This window comes from Saccostrea echinata, unplaced genomic scaffold (assembly GCF_033153115.1).
Source record: "Saccostrea echinata isolate AGI-Se365-2 ecotype Australia unplaced genomic scaffold, CSIRO_AGI_Sech_v1 ptg000001l, whole genome shotgun sequence".
NCBI lineage: Eukaryota > Metazoa > Mollusca > Bivalvia > Ostreida > Ostreidae > Saccostrea > Saccostrea echinata.
The window spans coordinates 27,534,420-27,555,630 of record NW_026889750.1 but is presented as its reverse complement, the minus strand read 5'-3'; the positions used below and the strand labels follow the sequence as shown (position 1 = coordinate 27,555,630).

At 33.9% G+C, this 21,211-nt stretch overlaps 3 protein-coding genes across 3 annotated transcripts in view; 1 reads left to right on the top strand and 2 right to left on the bottom strand.

Annotated features, from left to right (window-relative positions):
• LOC133188591 (uncharacterized) overlaps positions 1–21,211 on the top strand; it is a 151,345-nt gene that overhangs the window by 56,204 nt on the left and 73,930 nt on the right. The gene's annotated exons all lie outside the window — the stretch shown is intronic.
• Positions 1–21,211, bottom strand: part of LOC133188546 (dual 3',5'-cyclic-AMP and -GMP phosphodiesterase 11A-like) — a 279,036-nt gene that overhangs the window by 212,926 nt on the left and 44,899 nt on the right. The gene's annotated exons all lie outside the window — the stretch shown is intronic.
• Positions 16,165–19,401, bottom strand: LOC133188481 (E3 ubiquitin-protein ligase TRIM71-like). Its single transcript, XM_061323937.1, has 4 exons — positions 19,328–19,401; positions 18,963–19,178; positions 18,260–18,388; positions 16,165–18,005 (listed from the first exon to the last, which is right to left on the bottom strand). The coding sequence occupies exons 2-4, from the start codon at positions 19,087–19,089 to the stop codon at positions 16,348–16,350; spliced, it is 1,914 nt and encodes a 637-aa protein (XP_061179921.1). The 5' UTR covers positions 19,090–19,178; positions 19,328–19,401; the 3' UTR covers positions 16,165–16,347.

The window sequence follows — 21,211 nt, the reverse complement described above, 5'->3', positions numbered from 1 at the left end:
ACTTAACTGTTTTATTATACCGATTCACATGTAAAATTTAGAGGATTCAATTAGCGTGATTTCAGAGCAGGGATTAGCTCACTGAACTAACACACAGGGATTAGTCCATTCACATATCATACCAATGGAAAAGTAAAATCTGGAGGATTACGGATATATAACCGGGAGTTAGCTTTCGAAGCAGGGATTAGCTCACTTGAATAACACACGGGGATTAGTCCATTCATAACGATTTCTAGGGAATTAGTCACATCTAAAAATCTAATGTTATATAGGGAAAATATCAGTAGAGGTACAATAAATTTAAATGACATACATGTAGATGTTGACTACATGTATTAGTTAAAATAATTCACTAACATTCCATTATGAATCTTTTATTTTCTGGTGCTTTAACTAAATGAATTTCCATTCAAACAGTAATTTTTTAGGGGATAGAAGAGATGAGGTTTTACAGATGATGTAATTCTGAAGTTATAGTAATTTTTAAAAATGGAAGACAGTAATCTAGATGACCATTTTGTGAATAGTATTTAGCATGGTGTACAAATGATTGCTAATGGCATGATGTCAAGGAGAAATTGAGAATTCCATACCATTTAGTACCCACTTGTCCTAATTTCCTGGCATTGAAGGCCTTAATTATCTACATTATAATAATCAGCCGACCAACAAAGTCTTGTTTAGAAAACTGTAACATATGGACCTCCTTATTTTGCATTGTACACTGTTACTCCGAAAAGATTGTGGCTTTTGAATCTAATTTTCAAAGTCATCTACAAATCATTAACTTGTTTATAAATTTAACAATATTCATATTTTCACCTTTTTTTCCTCTTTTGGTATTTTCCATCACATAGCTGATGGAATGATTGAAAAAGTCAGGAATATATACATGAAACTTGCACACAATATAAATGGAAAGTGATTTTTCAGATATTATGGCGGAGGTGGAAGTGCCAAACAGTCTGGAGGAGTTTATAAGCTCTGGAAGAACAGGAAGACGGAATGCTATGGCAGACATCTTGGATTCCAAGTGTGCATCTACCAGTACAGCAGGACTAGATCTGGACATGTCAGGACTCAAGTGTTCAGGTAAAGGAAATTATCTGTTAGGGTATTCTTTGTTTCACTTCTCCGAGAAAAAAATATTTTCTGGACCAATTCGTGAATAAGTAAAATAAGGACTTGAGAATCACTGTGGGAAAACCAAAGACATAAGCCACCTTAAACACATTTTACGAATGTCGCATTAATCAGACATTCCCCCATCGTCGCAAGCCACGGGTTTTGTGTCCATTCTATTTCCACAAACCTGTGGCTGCCTCCTACCAAATTCTCTCGTTCTTGAATATTTATTAAGTGACGCCAGATTTACCTTGACCAATGAAATCACTCTGTAGCAATTTTTGGTAAGCTTAAATGGCGGCGCCCATAATGAAATTATGTTTGCTATGCATGGCAGATTTATTGAAAAAAATACGATAGATCCTGAAGAACAGAGGTGAGTAACGTATATTTTAAAATACTTACAAGGTTTTACATTAAAATACAGGGTTTCGAGTGTAGACGTTGTGTGAGAACGCTGAATAGCATTGCTTGTTAAGAAAGGAAATTTGAACCGAAGTTGATGTACAGCTCGTGGTTATGGTTACATCCAAATACAAGATAGACTGATCATTTTCATTGGTTCTGACTTGAAGCGTCAGATGTTATTCCATTGGTTGAATGTATGTTATTAATATTCATGAGAACAAGAGAAATTTGTAGGAGACAGCCAGGGTTTGTGGAAATAGAATGGACACAAAACCCGTGGCTTGCGACGATGACATTCCTCAGCTGAAGCTATTTATGTGGGAGTATAGAGTGAAAGTACTCATGGGTAAAAGAACCAGTTTGACTAAGAATACAAAAATTTACAAAGCTACCAAAACTAAATGTTAATAAATAGAAAGATAGGGGAGATAACTGAGATGTTAGGGGAGATAACTGAGAGGGACGTATATGAAACCTGCTTCCTGATTAATGTGTGCTAAAATGTGGCTCTTACTTCAGTATACCCCAAAACAAAGATGCTAGAAGCATATTAACATTGCTCAGTGATAAGTTTTGGATGTAAAATGCATATTTTTTCTGTATTCTAAAATACATCACTGTTAGTTTCTTTTTTACCTTAATTTTGTAAAGCTAAAGAAGTTAAGAACTTCAAATTCAATCACTATGCTTCAGAGAATGTTCTTAAGGGTCACAAATATATGTATTTGTTAATGGATAAAATATAATCTATCTGGCTGTGAAGGAAAAATGTTTCATTTACATGTAATGCTGATAGTTCAATTTTAAATCTATCAAGTTGTGCATTTCCTTGGTCATGTTGGTGTAGTAGGTTGTTACCTACCTACAGATATTCCTCCTTAACATTCAGAATGGCATAGTGAAAGATTACTTTGTAAACAAATGCATTATCTGATTATTGGTTTTGAGCAGCCATTGTGAGTCTATTGATATGTGTTGTATCTGTTACAAATATCTGTAAGATATATGTATCTGTTGGTACCTATCTCTATTTGATTTGCCTATAAAGAGTGCAGTGGGCTATTTGATATCTTTTTTTTAAATTAAATTTGAAATAGATTTTAGAAAATATTTACATTGTTATCTAATACCTAAACATATTGATTCTCTCTTGTTCAGACTTTAATCAATGAAATTTTCCTGTGAATTAGATCTGATACATGCAGGACAACATTCTATTTTAGAAAAACAGTTTCTTGCAGTCAGAATGATGCAATTTAGCCCATGACAATTTAGAAAATCAAAAGCCATGTAATTTCTCAACCAAGCTTTGACATTTGTCTCCAAAGAGTGTTACTATCCTAACATTTACTCAGTTGTCACTTAATGACGTTTATAAACATGAAACCATAATGAAAAAGTGACAATAAAAATGGTAAAAACTGTAGTTTTTCAAGGTTTAATGACTATTGATTGTCTTAGTGTTAAATCAATTACATACACCCATCCCATAACACAGAAACTGTATTAAAATCAGCAGAAGTTCTTTGCATTCTTCGTTGACAATATCCGGTCTAAAATAATTACCTAGTGTCTGCTAGCGTTTGAAGTGTTGGCGCCAATATACCCTATATACACCTGGATTGCATTGCATTCCGTGTCTATTATTGCAAAAACTGCATGATGAATGGATTGATTGAGGCAATTTTACTATAGCGACTCTGTAAAATGTTTTATTTAATTAATGGAAATTCATGGAAAACGACCCCCTGCTTGTACAGAAATTACATATTATTATTATTTAACACTGTCATTGAAGTGCTTTATGTTGTTAGAGGAACCTGAAGCAGTGGGGGAATATGTGATCCTGCTGTCATTTAAACAACAGTCCTGGTAGACTTGTGCATAATTCATCATCAGTTATTTAATCTGCATGTGATGAATGCATGTCTGTCAAACAATTTCCACATACTTCATAAATTATGCAGAAAGTAATCAATTTTTTATTGTTTGTAGATGAAGATAAAGCTCAGACAAGCAAGTCAGAGTCTGAAAAATCCAACAATGGAAGTGGCTCGTAGCCAGCGAAACGGTACATCTCACTACCCCAGGGAACAAGTGTCTTTCAACATGAAGTTGTCTCACTTCACAGACTATTTTTACAAGAGCGATATGACAGTTGTTATAATTGTTGTTTTCACTTTGTTGAGAAATTTTCCATTATTTTTGTTTTTACATGGAATTTTATATAGTGTGAATTTTTTTCTCTGTGAAAATTCAAAGGTCTGCACATGTAAAGGGTAACAGAAGTTTAGTCTTGTTATGGCATTAGGCCATTAGCTTGCCAATTAATGAACTGATGTGGATGTATATATTAAAAAATGTGTTTATGTACCAGCTATTTCTTTATAGATAGCCAGGGTAAACACTTATCTTGAAAGGAAGTATTACATGTACATATAGCCACTGAATCAGTGCAATTGTATCTTGATAACAATACAGTAAAACACTATTACAGGGAACATGCTTATAATAAATTCACACTTGCAGCGAAGTGATTTCTCATTCACTGTAGTTTCAAGTATTTGAACTTATTGGATGTAATGAATTAATGTACATTTTTAACTAATCAAAATTGTTTGTACCTGGCACTTAGATATAAGTGTGTTTTTTTTTTCTGTACTATCTGATATACTTTAATATCTTTTTTCTTGAATTATGGAAAACTGTTCATGTATATATTGCTAGTACCTTTTTTATGGGGAAAGCATCACAATTTTTATGTCACTTTGTTGTGCAATTAAAATAAGCATATTAGTATTTTCTATGACATCAAATGAGTTTTAAAGATAATGAACAAAAAAATGGTGTAATTCAAATATCAGAACAAAATTGTTTTTTTGATCATTTTCTATTGTTATCTACAACTTGCCCTATTAGAGATTAATGAACAATTTTTTGTTAGATGTGGAATTTATCAATTAGATCCAGTCTACATTGCACATTTAATCCATATGCACAAATTTTCAGCCTTCCATTCAGTGACTTACATATTTTCATAAAGAAACCTACAATAAGCATATGACTATGAGCATGTGTTGTTCACACAGATAAGATGGCACACATGAACTGATATTTAAGTTAGTGAATACCTGTATGATGTTGCCACCATTTTTCTACTGTACAATTAACAGGTGGTATCGAGAGAAAGGAGTATGTATTTTTATAGTTAAATGTGTTTTCTTTTTTTTCAAGAATGATTTTTGGACTTTTTGTTTTGTTTACTTCTAAAGTAAAAAAAAAGTCTTAATAGTATTAATAAGTATATGCATTTAAACTGTATAAAACTAATGTCAGATTAAACAATGTATTAATATATATAATTATTTTTAAAATTATTTTTTCTGATAAATGGGCACGTCATCGTGAGGTTTTATTGAAGTACAGTATTCATGTTTCTTTTTTTTTTTAATTATTTCTTAGCTGGTAAGGAATCTTTAAACTATGATTGTGGAAGTGAATTTTTTTATCTTCCTGGTTTGTTAGAATATTCCAGTTCAGAATTCCCTGTGTTTGGCATCTTATGCAGTTTTCTGAAGCAGTGTGCATGTAAGATAAAGATAAAAACCTAGTCAAAATTTTTGTTTTTCATCTTTTAAAAGCTGTAAAATATTAACAAGTTCATGAATTTAACAGTTGCAATCTGTATGTGATCATAAATTCAGCTGCTAGCAAAGGCTGGATTAATACAATGTACTAATGGATTCTGTGTATAATGAAGATCCTTCAAAAACACCATATAATGCCTTGGACTGTAAAAAATGGCAGATGCTGATTATTCTGTAGCCAAAAAAGAACCAATCCCAGAGAAGTGAAGTCAAAAAAATTGAGAGATCTGACATGTATACGTAAAATATAATCTGGTTCATACTTAAGAAAAGTACATATGTATGTACAATTATTCTTTAACATGACTTTAAAAATTTATTTATTACTTTTTTTGTTTTTTTTTTCCCTACTAATCCATATTTTATTTTAATTTTGACAAGAATGATAATATTTGAGCATAGTCATCTGAGCATTTTCATGTATTTAACTTTAGCATGACTTCATCATGCATTTTGTATCAGTTAATGTTGTAGTGAATTGAATCTACTTCTATTTTGATTTGTTTAAATATGCCTTTTTTATGAATAAAAAATTGAGAACAATTTTTTTATTACAATTTTTGAATTCAAGAATTGTTTTAAAATTAGAAAAATAATGACAGAGAGGGCTAGATGATAAGGGAAACAACTTGAATAACTTCCATTTCATTTAGGTCATTGCCAAATATCATAAATTGTTTGCAGCAGAGCTGGTACCAGTAATCATTTTAGAGACAGTCTTTTACTGTGACTGAGGAATTTTCTATTTCACACATGTACATGTCCCTCTATCCTTGGTTCTATCTGGTATTTCATGTCAACTTTGTAATGGGTAAACATCTCCCTCTTAGGTAATTGCAAAAGGTGCAAAGGACAAACCTTTATATTGCTCACTTCTTTTTTTTACTCCTGCTGAAATGTTGGCATGATTGTAATAAGCATGGAGTCCTATACCAAAATTGTGGAAATCATGGCCCCAGGGTTAGGATTTCTGGCATTAGAATAGTGAAAATGCATTATTTCTTCAAAAATCATCTTCGCTCTGCCTATATATTTAAAAGAAGACAAACTATGTGCATAGATATTGTGAGCAATAGTGCCTCTTCCAAAATTGTGAGATTTGTGGCCCCAGGGTCAGGGTGCTGGTGTTAGGACAGGGCTCTATTGGTCATATATAGTGAAAATGCATTAATTCTTGGAAAATCTTCTCTGCTCCTGGGTATTGAGAATAAAAACTACCCGGTAAGTGCATGATAATAATCAATAAGAATGTTTCTTCCAAAATTGTGAAATTCATGTCCCCTGGGTGAGGGGTTCTGGAGTTATGACAGGCCTCTATTGATCATTTAGTGAAAATGCATTATTTCTTTGAAAATCTTCTCTGCTGCTTGGTATTTAGCAGACAAAACTGAGTACATGGTTGTAATGAGCAAGAGTGCCTCTTCCAGAATTGTAAAATTCATGACCCCAGGGTCAGGGTTGGGGTTAGCTGGAAAGTGGCGAAATACTTCCCCAAAGTGCACAGAAAATCTTGCGCTGTAAATTGCATGATATTTGCATTACGGGATCTGTAGCATTATTATCAAAGACTAAAACATAAAACCATAATGCTACAGTTCTGCAGCTAGGTTGGGCTCTTTTGATCATGAAGTGAAAATACAATGCACATTAATTCTTAGTAAATCTTCTTCTCAGCACCTGGATATTTAGCAGACTAAGTCTATGTTTTTGATGATTTAGAATGATTTTTCCAAAATTGAGAAATTCATGGCCTCTGGGTGAAGGGGTCTGGAGTTAGGGTGGGACCATATTATGATCCTTTATGGGTATATTTTCTCTTCTTTAAGAGAAGTTATTTCCTTTGTTATTCGTTTATGATAAAATTAATCAATGTTTCTTAATGGATTTCAGGCGCGGATCCAGGAATTTATCACAAAGGGGGGTGGGGTCCACCCCAATCAATAAAAAATTCCTACCCAGAAATTTCTTGACAAGCAAAAAAAAACCCCTAATATCCATTTCCCCAGCGTGAAAAAACCTATTTCATGGTGCTGATTGTGGGGTCCACGTTTTCTAGGAGGGGTCCAAAGTCATTAATCATTCACTTCAGTATATACTATTAATAACTCTGCAAATTCCAGGGGGGGGGGGTCAGGAGCCTCCCCCCCCCCGACTTCCCCCCTCTAGATCCGCGCATGGAGTTGTATAATAGAATTTTACTACAAGGATTTTAAATATATAATATAAAACGTACTTTCAAAGCCTTTTTAGGCAGGTAGACTTGTAAATAATAAATGAATACATAGGCGTCGGAAGCAAATTGAAAGTGGGGTGGCTAATTGAAAGAGGGGGGGGGGGGGCTAAACCAACATAAAAAGGTAAGCCCCATTTTTCAATGCCTATATTATGTCTATCTTTGCCAAAAAGTGGGGGGGGGGGTGACCCCCCACCATCCGAGCCCCCCGGTTCCGACGCCTATGGAATAAAAATCGACACAAATACCTTATATATGTACATTAAATATTACTATACTCGTAGTATTCAAAGACCAAGAAATGGATGTTTTCTTTGAATATTGCGTTTTATGCTTAAGCACGATTGTCTTGTTATGCTTGGTGATAGTGATAGAGTGTAGATAGCACTGGCATATACAGGCAAGTTTCCGAGTTGTTGCTTATTACCAGACTAACTATTTTGTTGATCATTGATTATCCTTTATCTCTTGTTTTTGCATTTCAGTTTTATTTTTGTGTTATCGTATAATTATTTACTATTCCATGGATTCTTTAGAGGGTTTTTTATACTCACTCTGGCGCAGTGGTTAGAGCGTCTGCTTTAGAGTCGCGGAGTAAGGAGCTGATCCTTACGTCGCGGGTTCGAATCCACTGTGGGACGTGGAGATCGGTCCCTCGGATGAGACCGTATAAATTGAGGTCCCATGTCGAAGTAAGTGTTGGCACGAAAAAGATCCCTCACTGCTCAATGGCCCTTGAGTACCGAGTATAGGTATAATTTGCAGCCCTCCACTGGCAAGTAGTGGTATCTCCATATGAGTGAAAAATTCTCGAGAGGGACGTTAAACAAAAAACAAACAAACAAAATATACTCGCTCATGTGATCGTTAAGGCCCTTGGGCCTCTTGTTTTGATTGCTGGGGGGTATTTTGTATTTCTTTTTAATTTTTAATATTTTTACAGACACATGTCTTGGAACCACTTCTCCATTTATACCCCTGGCAATATTCTATGACATTGACACCGTGTGTCTGTATCAATAAAGATGTATTCTTTTTTTTAGCTCGCCTGAGCTTCGAACATTATATTAGTATATAAAGGGAAAATTTTCCCAAGAACAACAAGGCATGTCATGTCATGTTTATATGCAAACATACTCATTTACAGCACAAATCATGGTTCCGGGGGGAGGGAGGGTGGATGAGTGGGAGGTACGAAATATAGGCCTATAAACTCTCTGCCTCACATATTTAGCGCATACGTGTACACATGGGATGCTAAAGCTTTTTAAAATAAATGAATAACAATTAACATATAAACCATGTTACTAAGATCTCATTAAGTTATTTAATCTTTAATCATAGAATTAATTAAATCATTATAATTTGCTTGCATTTGAATACAGTCACAGTCTTAATTCAGGTTCAATTCTCTACCAAATAGATCTTTTGATAACATGACTATGTAGTATAACGTTACGAAAACCAAAAACCTGATGTCGTGTTTTGAAATTAAAAATAATCATTTAGTGCAGAGACCTACATAATGCTGAAGAACATGAATTAAATACTAGTATTTAATGGAATGAACCTGGATCCTGACCCTGATCCTCTGGATCACGTGATTTAGTATCAGTTTATATCTTTTATCTAATTCTGCAAGTGGTAATATATACCCATAGCTCCCTTTCTAAGGAGGAAATTCTTCAAAATCATATGTCAGTTTTAATATTCCCAACAATCAAAATGAATTTGAATTACCATACCTATACTGTATTCTTAACTTCATAAAAATTCTTACAAACAAATATATATAGCGGGTTCCAGTAAATGTTCTACCAAGCCTTGTTCTTTACTCTTCACTGAAATATTAATATTAACAACAGTGAAGGAGAAACTTCAGGAGAAGTGTACAACAATATACATTGTATTCGAGAAGTGATGTAAATCAAATGTAGATACTTAAAAACTCCAAGGAACTTTTAGATGACTTTAAACGAGACTATTGAAATTCTTGTTTAATCAACTTGTTTGTCAATAGTTTGTCTCGTTTAAGAAATTTTTCGTACGTAGAACATGCTTTTGCATATCGAATCAACTGGGAGACATAAACCCCATATGCAGGTGAAAAGGGTATATTGCTACTTAAGTAAAGGAAGTTGACGATAGAAAAGTTGAAGTCATATCGTTTATCATAAAGTTTTGTTGTCAGGTTAAAATTAACATCTTAAAATATCCAAATATGAAACAGATGTGAAACAGATGTGCCAGACTCTGTGGTAAACTTTATTTCAAGTTCTCTGGGATGTATCGAGTCGACATATGAATGGAATTTACTATTGTTAATTAATTGATAATACATTGTCGATATATCTAAATCGAGTTCAGACCAATAGCAAGTGTTTTCTTCTTCTCATGTATAAGTTTTTGAATTCAATTTTCTTAAGGAATATTTGGGACCAAGAGGGGGCACCCAAGCTATTTTCACAGACAATTAGGTAATAATGAGGACATTAAATCATTTATTTTGAAAGGGACAAAATTTAGGGAACCCCGATCCTTCAACTTTATAAATATTATGAATTCTAAGAATAGGCCAAGCACTGGACCAAATATGAAAAAGGAAATCTTGTCAGAATGGATTAAAAGTATCAAATGGATGTTGAAATCTTGCATTAATCAGTAGAAGGGAATTTGATAACCATCTACCCTTCTGTATATTCAATAATTCAGAAGTGAAAAAAGAATTAAAATGTAGATAGATTATACGATCAATATACATGTATATTGGTTCCATCTGACAAAGCAGGTAACAACATTGGCTCTTTATCATAATCGTATTTTAGAGTAACATGGATTTAATTCTCCAAGTGGAAATCCATCTTATATTTAGAGAGGAAATTCTTCAAAATCATGTCAGTTTTAACTATATTCAATATTCCGAACAGTCAAATCGAATTTGAATTATTATATCTATATAATGGATTCCTGAACTACATAAAAACCTTTACAAGCAAGGATACATATCGTGTTTTAGTAGAAGTTCTACCAAGCCTCTTTCTTTACTTCTCACCAAAACATTACCGGCAGTGAAGAAGAAACTTCAGAAGTACTGTGCAATAACATATTCGAGAAGTGGTGTTAATCAGATGTGGATATACGTTAAAACTTTTCAAGACTTTATACACCCATTTCCCTCGATAAATTAAAGACCAGGCTTTTTGACGTCATAGACAACTCTTTTTCAATAAAAATGGAACTCGTAAATTTACCTACCTTGTCATTGGTCATTTGCAAAATTATTTTGTTAAAAATATTCTGATTGTACAAGTACTCCGAAATTGATATTAAAAAGATGTTTGAGTTTCTGATTGACAATATATATGTTGTTTTTGGAGATCTCGTCTTCCAATAATCTTTTGGAATTATCATGGGTACCAAAACTACGAATTGCGCCCCGTTATTAGCAAACCTATTTTTGTATTCAAATGAAGCAAAATTTCTTCAAAAACTTTTACCTGAAAAGAAAAATAAATCGCTTGATGTCGCCTTCTATTCGACATCTAGATATATCGACGACGTTTTATCAATTAACAATATTCATTTTCATTCCTACCTTGATTCGATATATCTGTTTGAACTCAAAATAAAAGACACTGAGGAGTCCGACACATCTGTTTCATATTTTGATATTTTACTAGAGAAAGACATAAATTGCAAACTAATAACAAAACTTCATAATAAACTTGATGACTTCAACGTTTCAATCTTCAACTTCCTTTATTTCTGCAACAATATACCATTATCACCTGCATTTGGAGTTTATGTCTCCCATTTCATTCAATATGCAAAAGCATGTTCTACGTACGAACAGTTTCTAAAACGAGGCAAGCTATTAATAAATAATTTAATTTTGTTTGTATTCTAGCCTCTGATTGGTTAATATCCAAAAAGGAACACAAATTATTTCTGTATAACCTGGTTTGGTATGGGGACGCACCCCCTTGACAACTAGCTGAATCGTCTGTATCCATGCAATCATCTCATTTCTAGTCCTCGGGATTCATGGAAAATTCCAGATTTAATAAATGTACCTTTTACTTCGAACAGTAAATCGGATCTTACAACATGTAATCAAACAACATGGCTGCTAGGACTATGTATCAGTTTTTACCTCCCCTCGCTTCCCATCACTTCCGTTACTACGGTTGTATTATTGAGCGGCAAATTTGAACTAATAAAAGGCAACGAAATTTTACAACCACAGTTGTTTAATGATTTTAAAATTAAATTATAAGGAATGACTCTAATTCTTGGCCAAATTATTCGAGTATAACCTGGTTTGGGTCAGTTTACGCTGTTTTATAATCCGCTTCGCGGATTATAAAGCGTAAACTGACCCAAACCAGGTTATACTCGAATAATTTGGCCAAGAATTAGAGTCATTCCTAAAATAAATTTATGATACAAAGATATCAACAGTTTCGTTAAGTCAACATTCGGAATGTCTATGGTCGATATAATGTCATTGTTAGCAAATACAATCTATCGTTAACTCGACTGTTGACATACGTTGTTAGACCATCATTATCAACCCGAATTGTCTACGGATTTTTCCTTTTGCCCGATCATGACAAGGAGTACACGGTGTGGTGTGTGTGACCAGTCGGTAGGGAATGCTTACTCCTACTTGGCACCTGGCCACACCTCTGATGACAACAGGTGACCAGAAAAGCTCGCTTGAGCTTTTAGCTAAAACATATCTTCTCTGGCCAAAGCAGTGTGAAAATTCTAAGAATAAGAACAAATGGATGGTTGAGGAAGATAGAATTCCATATTTGTTGAAAGTATTGCTATTATGTGTGTTTTATTTCTGGTGGTAAAGTAGGTTGGATCTACCTATTATATTTATTGACAAATAACAAGTTTGACATGAACAGAATCGTTTCATAAAACTCGATTTAAACATCATTCCTCACTGAGAAGGGTCAGGATCGAAACTTGTCTCTAAGATACTTCAAATCACAACATATTGCCTAGGATCTCGACCCAAGAATTACATCGAATAATTCCATGAGAAGGTTTGATTTGTGCCAATTTTGCCAACTTGGACGGATGGAATAGACGTTATTGTATGTAGAATCCAATGTCCAGTTAAACCATGTTTTTCTGCATTGTCTACAGCCGTTTCATTACACTGAGTTCTTTTACAAACTGATTGTCAACCTCAGTGGAAATTTTTTCAGTCCTTGCTAAGCGATTCTTTGTTGGAACTCCCCAACGGTGATCTCGACCTCCTCCGTAATCTGGAGAACATTGGTCTTCTGAGCAAAACTTAAGTAATTTGCATAGGATGTTTTTATCCCATTTAATTCCTTCTTTGTCTAGTTTCCTTAAGAATATCATAATACATTGTCCATGTTCTTGGTCTCTTCATGATAACTAACACTGCACTCCTCATAACGATAGTCGAACCCACTGTTCTGTTCTTGGGCATATCCATTTGCTGCATAAAGACTCTCAGATTTAAATTTCTAACAAACATTGCAACAAGATTTTTTTTACATGAAAATTAAGTGAATTAATTAAATATATGACTGCATAGAATATAATATCAATATCCATCACTGTATTAAGAAAGCACTTTATAATTTCGCTTTGCGCAGTTTCTAATATCTCACATCATTTTCTCTTTAGGTGCACGTATACTAGTAGACAGACACACCATCACTACTCGGCAAAAGACCCAGTACTATTTAAATCACAGATATCACCATTAACATCATCGTCATCACTTATCTTCCCAACATGGGTATCCCCTGCATCGGTGTCTAAAATAAATAAATCTGTACTGTTTTATAATGCTACTATTGGAGAAAGGATAGTTCTTTTAAGGTTTTAAATTTTTAAATTCCACTCGTTAGTCCAAACAAATTTTCTTCCCTTTTCTGTCAACTTATGCAATGGCCTTGCAATGGAAGCAAAGTTTCTTATAAACTTTCTATAATCTGAAAACAGTCCTAGAAAACTTCTAACCTCAGTCAAACTAATCAGTGTTGACCCCTCTTAATTACATTGGTTTTATCTGGATCTGTAGAAACACCGATTATCATTCACAACATGTTCCAGAAATTTCACTTCCTTTGGAAACAGTTGCGCTTTTCAGGGTCGAGATACTAGTACAAATCTGCACTTCTCATCCGTTCAAAAACAAGTGATGAATTTTCAATTTTATCTTCCAAATAATTTTCAATAACAATTATATCAACCAAGTACGTCATGCAAACCATGTAAAACTTTTTCCATGCAGTTTTTCAAAAGTATACCACCACTATTACACGTCTTTCAATTAACAAAATGCATTATCGTGTGCTGTAAAAGCCGTTTTGGGTCTATCGTTTGCTTTCACGTTCCCTCCCTTGTTTTCGCGGGGACCATCTGTATGTAGCATTTGTCTTATAATTGAGATCTTCCTGACAAAGTTTCAATTCTTTCCTTATTTTGTCCATACTTCTTTTCAGTTCATGCATTCCGATTGAATATTATTCAGATTCTGTTTATTCTATCGTGGATACCTGCATTCCCAAATTTTGAAGATGTCGGAGGCCGACCTTTAGTTGGTAGTTCCTTGGTGGTTTCGCAGAGAATGTAAAATCATATCATTAGACAATTATCAGTAAGTAAAAAATTACATACCTATACAGGTAAATTTGACAAAAATGTCATGCACACTTTATAGAAAAATCGCATATGGGGTTTCCGATTTTTTTTTTTTTAATTTTACACATTTGTAGAGTATGCTTAGATACTTCAAAAAATAAAATAGATTTTGTCTATAGAGTTTCTGGCTTCCATGGCAACAGTGACACTATTTTCTACATAATATGACTGAAATTTATCTATAAATAGGAAAATTGCTAATATTTTCTGTGAAATAAAAAGAAAATCAGAAAATGTATTACAGTTATGCATATATTTTAATTCAAATTCAACAAAACTAGTTACTTTTCATAAATAATTAAAAATATTTTCATGGCCAGTTGTATGTTCTAATTTTAAAGTGAAAAGGGGAGATAATCAACATGTAAAAAAATGTTTTTGAGAATTAGTTATTTTTCTTTTTTTTCTCTTATAGAGTGACACATACGTCTGCATACGTTAATCAAGAGACAACTCATAACAGGAAGTGGCATTTAAATCGTGTTTATGATAAAACCCATGAATAACTGGAATTCAAATATTTCTCATTCAAACATTTCTCAAAAAGATATAAATATTGCGTTATAAAAGTGTAGTTTTAATGTACTTTGCTCCACGTTTTTGTGATATGAATGTACCGATGCAGCCCCCTCCCCCCCCCCCCTCACATTGCTACGTGTCAGGAAATGATCATGTTTGTTCTACGTGTGTGTGTACATGCTATTCCATAGACAAATAAATTCAATACTTGTGAGAGTGTTGAATATTGTGGAGATTTTACCTAAAGTATACATTAAAGCTTATTAAAATATCAAAGAAATTTTGATCATTGAAATTTATTTTTTTCATTTTTTTTATTTGTTGAACCACAGGCATTTTTCTCTCGATTTGTTCGCCAATTTTCTTTACATTTTCTTTACATATCAATGATTATTTTGGCTTTGTTTTGTGTGTTTGGTTAGTTTTGTTTGTTTGTTTTTGAGGAGTGGGGGGGGGGGGGGGCTACCAAATCCACGAAATGGATTCCTACGAAAATGAATGAAATATGCCTAAAGCAAATTTTGAGATTGCTTTTTCACAGAGCATTGTTTTGTAGATTTTACCTCTACTTATACAAAACTCAAACAGATTTAGGTATATCAAAATTTGTGAGGGTCAGTTTTGTTAACCCAAAGATAATTTAATTCATTCTGTATTGGTTAATTTTCAATCAAGTTTCTAAATTGTTCAAAATCATATGAACGACCTTAAGGACCCTCTATTCACTAATGAAAAATATTTTTTGGACGTTGAGAAAACATTACCATGTAGAGGTGTAAATACTATGTATTTCCTTTTCAACATAGGGAACCTCCATTTATCCTCAGGAAAAAAATTCAAAGACAACATAGTATTTGATGAACACAAATCACTGTCACTTATGTAAATGAGGGAAAATGCATGCAAATAAAGTGTTCAATTAATTTTTCTTGGCCTAATAAATTGCTAAAAATAGATTACATATAGAGTAATATGCTGTAGATTTCATTTTATTTAATTTTAGATCTAAGGGCAGATCACTCTCACTGCATGAAATACCATAGAATTAGAACTATTTAGCATGCAGTGTAGAGAGGGTCATTAATAAGATACATGCAGAAACGGATGACCTACGTGTCACACATGACCTAGCAATGGATATAATGTGATTATTAATCATAATTATACTCTTCAATGAAGGCCTTCTAAATTGTCATTTGATATTCACTCATCTCCTTCAAAAGGATTCATCTCTTATCAAACACTTTTGCAAAATAATTTGTTTTTATCACAGGTACCTAGAGAACAGGATAGCACTTCTATCTAAAACTAACTTAATATATACGAATCTTATCAATAAAGGGCTCTTAGTATTCAACCTCATGTATTTTGTGTCGGTATATATATATATATATATATATATATATATATATATATATATATATATATATATATATATATATATATATATATATGGGGTTTCATGTGGTACATGTAATACAAGAGTTCCAAACCTTTTCCTTCCTCGAAGATAAAAAAGCTTCCTTATTCCTGACCAGGTGTTATTTTTATTTATAAACAAATCTTACTTTACTTATAAACAGAGTTGAGACATATATTTAAAAATTATAATATTTATAAAAAAAAATATGGAATTAGATATGAAACCGTAACCTTTTCAATACTTCAAAACAGTTGTCTATGTCTCTTCAACAAAAATCTACTCAAGGCTTTCTACGCCAAATATTCAATGACACTTATTGTTCCATTTGAATATTCGCCCACCCAAACTTTATCGTTTTTGTCGACAGAGAGACCCATGGGAAACTTCACTTCCTTTCTCAGCAAGTAGCTCAGGAAGGATCCGTGCTGATCGATGACGTGGATTGTATAATTCAAGTAGTCCGAGACCAGAATATTGCACTGGCTGTCCGTGCTGATACCCCTGGGGTTAAAACTTTGATACTTGCCAGTTTTGATGTTGCCTTTGTAGACAAACTGTAATTTGCCAAGTTTGTCCATTACGACAACTGAATGTTTATCTTCATCGGATACACAGATATCAAAGTTTCTGTTTTCTGCAACGAAGACAGCATTCCGAAATATCCGTTTCTCTCTATCGAATTCCATTTTTCGAATCTCTGAGCCTTTTTCATCATATCTCACGACTCTTGACAGTGCCGCAGCTGCCTCAGTTTTCTTATATTGGCAGACAATGACGTCACTTGATAGAGTGACCACCAGTCCTTTCGGGGTCCAGTCCTCAGTCTTGATGAAAACCATCTGTACTTCTCGTGACCAGAGTTTGACAGTGTTGTCGGTATGGTCACTAAAGAGGACACACCCCGGAGACTTCAAGGCAATATATTTTGGATTCATGGGGCATTCTAAAGTCTCTGTGTTATTCCCGTCTTTCTCAATCAGCCGTACGTTATTGTCGTAGTAAATGAGACCTGCTCCACACATCCATACAGAAGATTCTGAGGCACAGGTAACATCGTACACGTATCTCTCCCCCACAGCAACAGAAACTTCAAGGGTAGCTTTTCTCTTTAATTTCTTGGATTTCTTCGGAGTTTTTCTTTTGATTTCTACAGATGGACACGCTGATTTTATTAAACTGGACAATTGACCAACACCTGACTTGGTAATATGTGCCTGGCCAGGTGTGAAAATAGGCATTTCGAAATTTGCCATTTCAGGCATTGTCTTTAGCGGTTTCATGTTTGGACAGTACTCTAATAATTCCCCAGGACTCAACAGAATATCTTCACTTCTCTTCAGAGCTTCTTCTACATCCTTTAGCCTGGTCTCCAAAACTAAGATCTCATGCTCAAGTTCAGTAAGATGGTCGTCTTTGAATTTTCTTGCCTCTGACCTCAAAGACTCTATGGCGAAGTCAACTTCTCGATGCAATTTTTCGCCGCATATAGAAATATCTTTATCGATGGCATCATACATTTTCACCGCATTGCTTAATTTCATTTTAATGTTCTCTATCTTTTGAAGGTAAGCAGGTTTTACAACAGATTTTAGCTCGATCGAATTTTGCATCAGTTTGGTAGTCTGTCGCTCAAGCAGTTCTTCTATAAGAACTTTGTCATGTAGCACGTGAGACGTGTTGGTGCAGTCGTCGCAGATACACACTGCACATTTATTGCAGCTGTATGTACTCTCTGTGTTCTGGTGCTTATGGCAATAAGGCTTATTTCCAGATCGTTCATCGTACGCGACCACATTGTGTTTTCTTGATTTATTCTTGAGATGTTCTGTGACACAGAGTTTGCAAATACGCACTTTACAAACTTCACAGAAAAGCTCTGATGGCGAATCACAAACCGAGCATGTCAGTGCGAACTGAGCTTCCGGATACTCCAAAGACACCTCAAAATCTTAAAAGTGAAAAACAAATCTTTGTTTCTTTGACTCTGTTTTTAAAACAGCAAATGATATAAGATTATGAATCAATGATGCAATAAAAATCAATGTTTCATAAGTTATTGAATCTTTGTACCGTATACATGCAATAATGCAACTTTGGCATGTAATAAAATATTTATTGATCTAACTTTTGGGCTTAAATATCGATTAAAGAGTGATTCCAGCTTAATTTTCGCCAGAATCAAGGTAGACTATAATACTGTACCTGAAGCAGAATCTGTAAGCGATGCGCTGAGTTCTGAAATCGATTCCTTTTCTGGCACATGACCAGCCTTAACAGTTATGTCTACCACGTCCGAACCTCGCTCCATATCTTCTTCTGTTGACCTGTTCACTGTGTGTTTTATTAAAAAAAATCATTTAGATAGCACAAAGTTTAACTTAAACAGATACATTTATATTTTAGCTAGAGGCTTCGTAACTTGTAAATAATTGCATGATTAATTAACCTGATATTATATGCGGTATGTATGAGCGACTGGTATACAGTTTTTGTATGTATGGAAAAATCAATTTCAAAAAATGATTTTACAAATACTTACTCTATAAGTACAGTAATTGTATAGCACAAGTTGTACAACTAGTGCTTATGCGTGTATTTTGTGTTTTTTTTAATATGAACAGATGTTTTACTTCGCCGATATTACAATCCATATATAATACTCTAACAAAACACACACTCACATACACACACACACATCTCTCTCTCTCTCTCTCTCCATCCATCCATCTATCTATCTATCCATCTATCTATCTATGTATCTATCCATCTATATATCTTACCTTATCCTTTGGGTTCATGAAGTGTACCCCTCTCTAGCAATTAATTCGTATCTACTTATAACATGTACAATTAAGTCATTACATGTGTATAGTATATATTAGTATATATAGTATGTTGTACAAACCGAAAGTGGATTCATTAAGTGTTGATGCAGTGAACTTTGGAGTCCATAATTGGCCTTCAGCTTCAGTCTGTGCAGTTACGTATATTTCACTCAAGCCTTGCTCCTCTTCTTCCTCTTTTTGCATCATAATCTATGTATATTCATGAACCTTGCTATTTCCAAGACTTTTTTTCCAGCAAGAATAATTACCATTTTATTCTTCAAAATTGTCGTTGACTATAATTAGGAATAAGAAAATTTATCAGTCATTAGTACACGCCAATTGCCATGTTAATATTTGTTCACAATTTTAAAGATTTATTCGCTGTCGGTTTTGCCTTTTTTCTGAATTTTATGGTATATTTAAAGTACAAAAGAATGATTACCTGATGGCAATAGACAATTGTGTGTTATTCCCAGTAATATGGCGACGGTTCTGGCCGCACATGAACATCATTATTAAAGTGCTTCACCTACGAGACTCCACTCCTGTCATATCAACATTTCTTTTCAGGAAGGAAGTTACTCGTACAATCGTGATAATTTTAAGAAATGACTTTAATTTTTAAAAAAATAATAAATCATGAGGACATGAACCACGACACTTCTTGCCCTTTGTCATTGCACCAGCATATTACACGAAGCGCGCAATTTGTAAATTTGTAAAGAATCTTATAAGGGAAAGTTATTAGAAATGTAAATATATTAAAATGAATGAACTACAAAGGTTTACCCATGTTATCTGAGTATTATCTTGGGACAGTGAGTATTAGCTTGGTTGGGGCAGTTTACGCTTTATAAGAGTAAACTAACTGTTCAGACCAAGGTTATACAAGTATTAGTTGGGTAACTTTTAAATAAATTTCCTTTATAATTTAGATTTTCTCTACCATATTAAGAAAGAAAATTAGATAGTTTGTCCAAAAATGCTTTAATATGTACAAAATTTAATATACAAGTCAAATTATTATGTAGGCATGACAGGTTATACGATATATAAACTCATTTTTCAGCAAATCAAATAGTGTGTTTCAATCATTTAATTTATATGCGTATATAACTACTGGCAACGAAAATTTATGGATTACTGTACCCCCCTCCCGCTTGAAAAGTGGGGGGATATAATGATTGGGGTCTGTCCGTACGTCCGTTCGTTACACTTGAGGCTAGTCATCCCTTATCCACAACTCCTCTTACACCACGAAATGCAATTTAATGAAACTTTGATATTTATTGCATTATGGCATTGTGCATCTCTTATTTTACGTTTCGATCAGATACATATTTGGGGTTTCACATAGCAAAATATGAATAATGTCTTTCTTCCTATAAAATTGGGGGTCCCCATCCCTGCAACTCCTCCTATACCACTAAATAAATTTTAAAAGAATCTTTATTACATAGTGTCATTGTGCACCTCCTATTTTACGTTTCGATCGGACAGATATAAATTTAGAGTTTCCATACTTAAACATGGACTTTGCCATTATACTCATATGGGAGCGGGGGTATCATTTTGTGAGCGTAGTGCTTACAGTTCCTCTAGTTTATTTCATGTTTTCTAGTTTTGTGATTATTCTGACAAAATATTTAGAATAAGGGATGTTTTTATTTATTAGTACACTGTATATATTTAAGGGGGGGGGGCACTAAAACCCGCAAAGCCGCAAAACTCTATAATCTATCTGAATTTATTTGAATTTGTTTGATTTATCAAGTGAAAGAATTCCAGATCCTGTTGTTCATTTATCAAAAAAAAATCTTGCAAACTTGTCAGTAGGTACAACACCATCATGTGGTGCATGTACAGTAAGAAAAGGCTATACAAGTATCTCTATCCTTAATCCAATTGCATGCCACATTAAACACCAACATTATCTGCCACCAAACTATTTTTTTAAAAAATTTTTCTAATACTGTCAATGAGATACTGTAGTTGGGTCAGAAAGATAATTCTATTTGGTACTATTATTCACTTATCTCTATGTCTTTGTTTAAACACACTTATCACATTGGGTCAACTACCACCCCGATCTCTGGTCTGTTCACATTGACTCGACGTCAACACAATACATGCCTGGATGTTGCAATGATCAATGTATTTTAATAATATAATACACAGTTCATCTTTTTGCAACCCTCGGTGTCTTGGCACGCGCAAAATCAAAAGGGTGCTTAAAAAACTGTCCCAGTTGGTACCGCGTTGCTGTAGCATAGACTAGTTTAATGTGTAGTATTATTATTATAGTTTTTCCTCCCGACATTTAAGG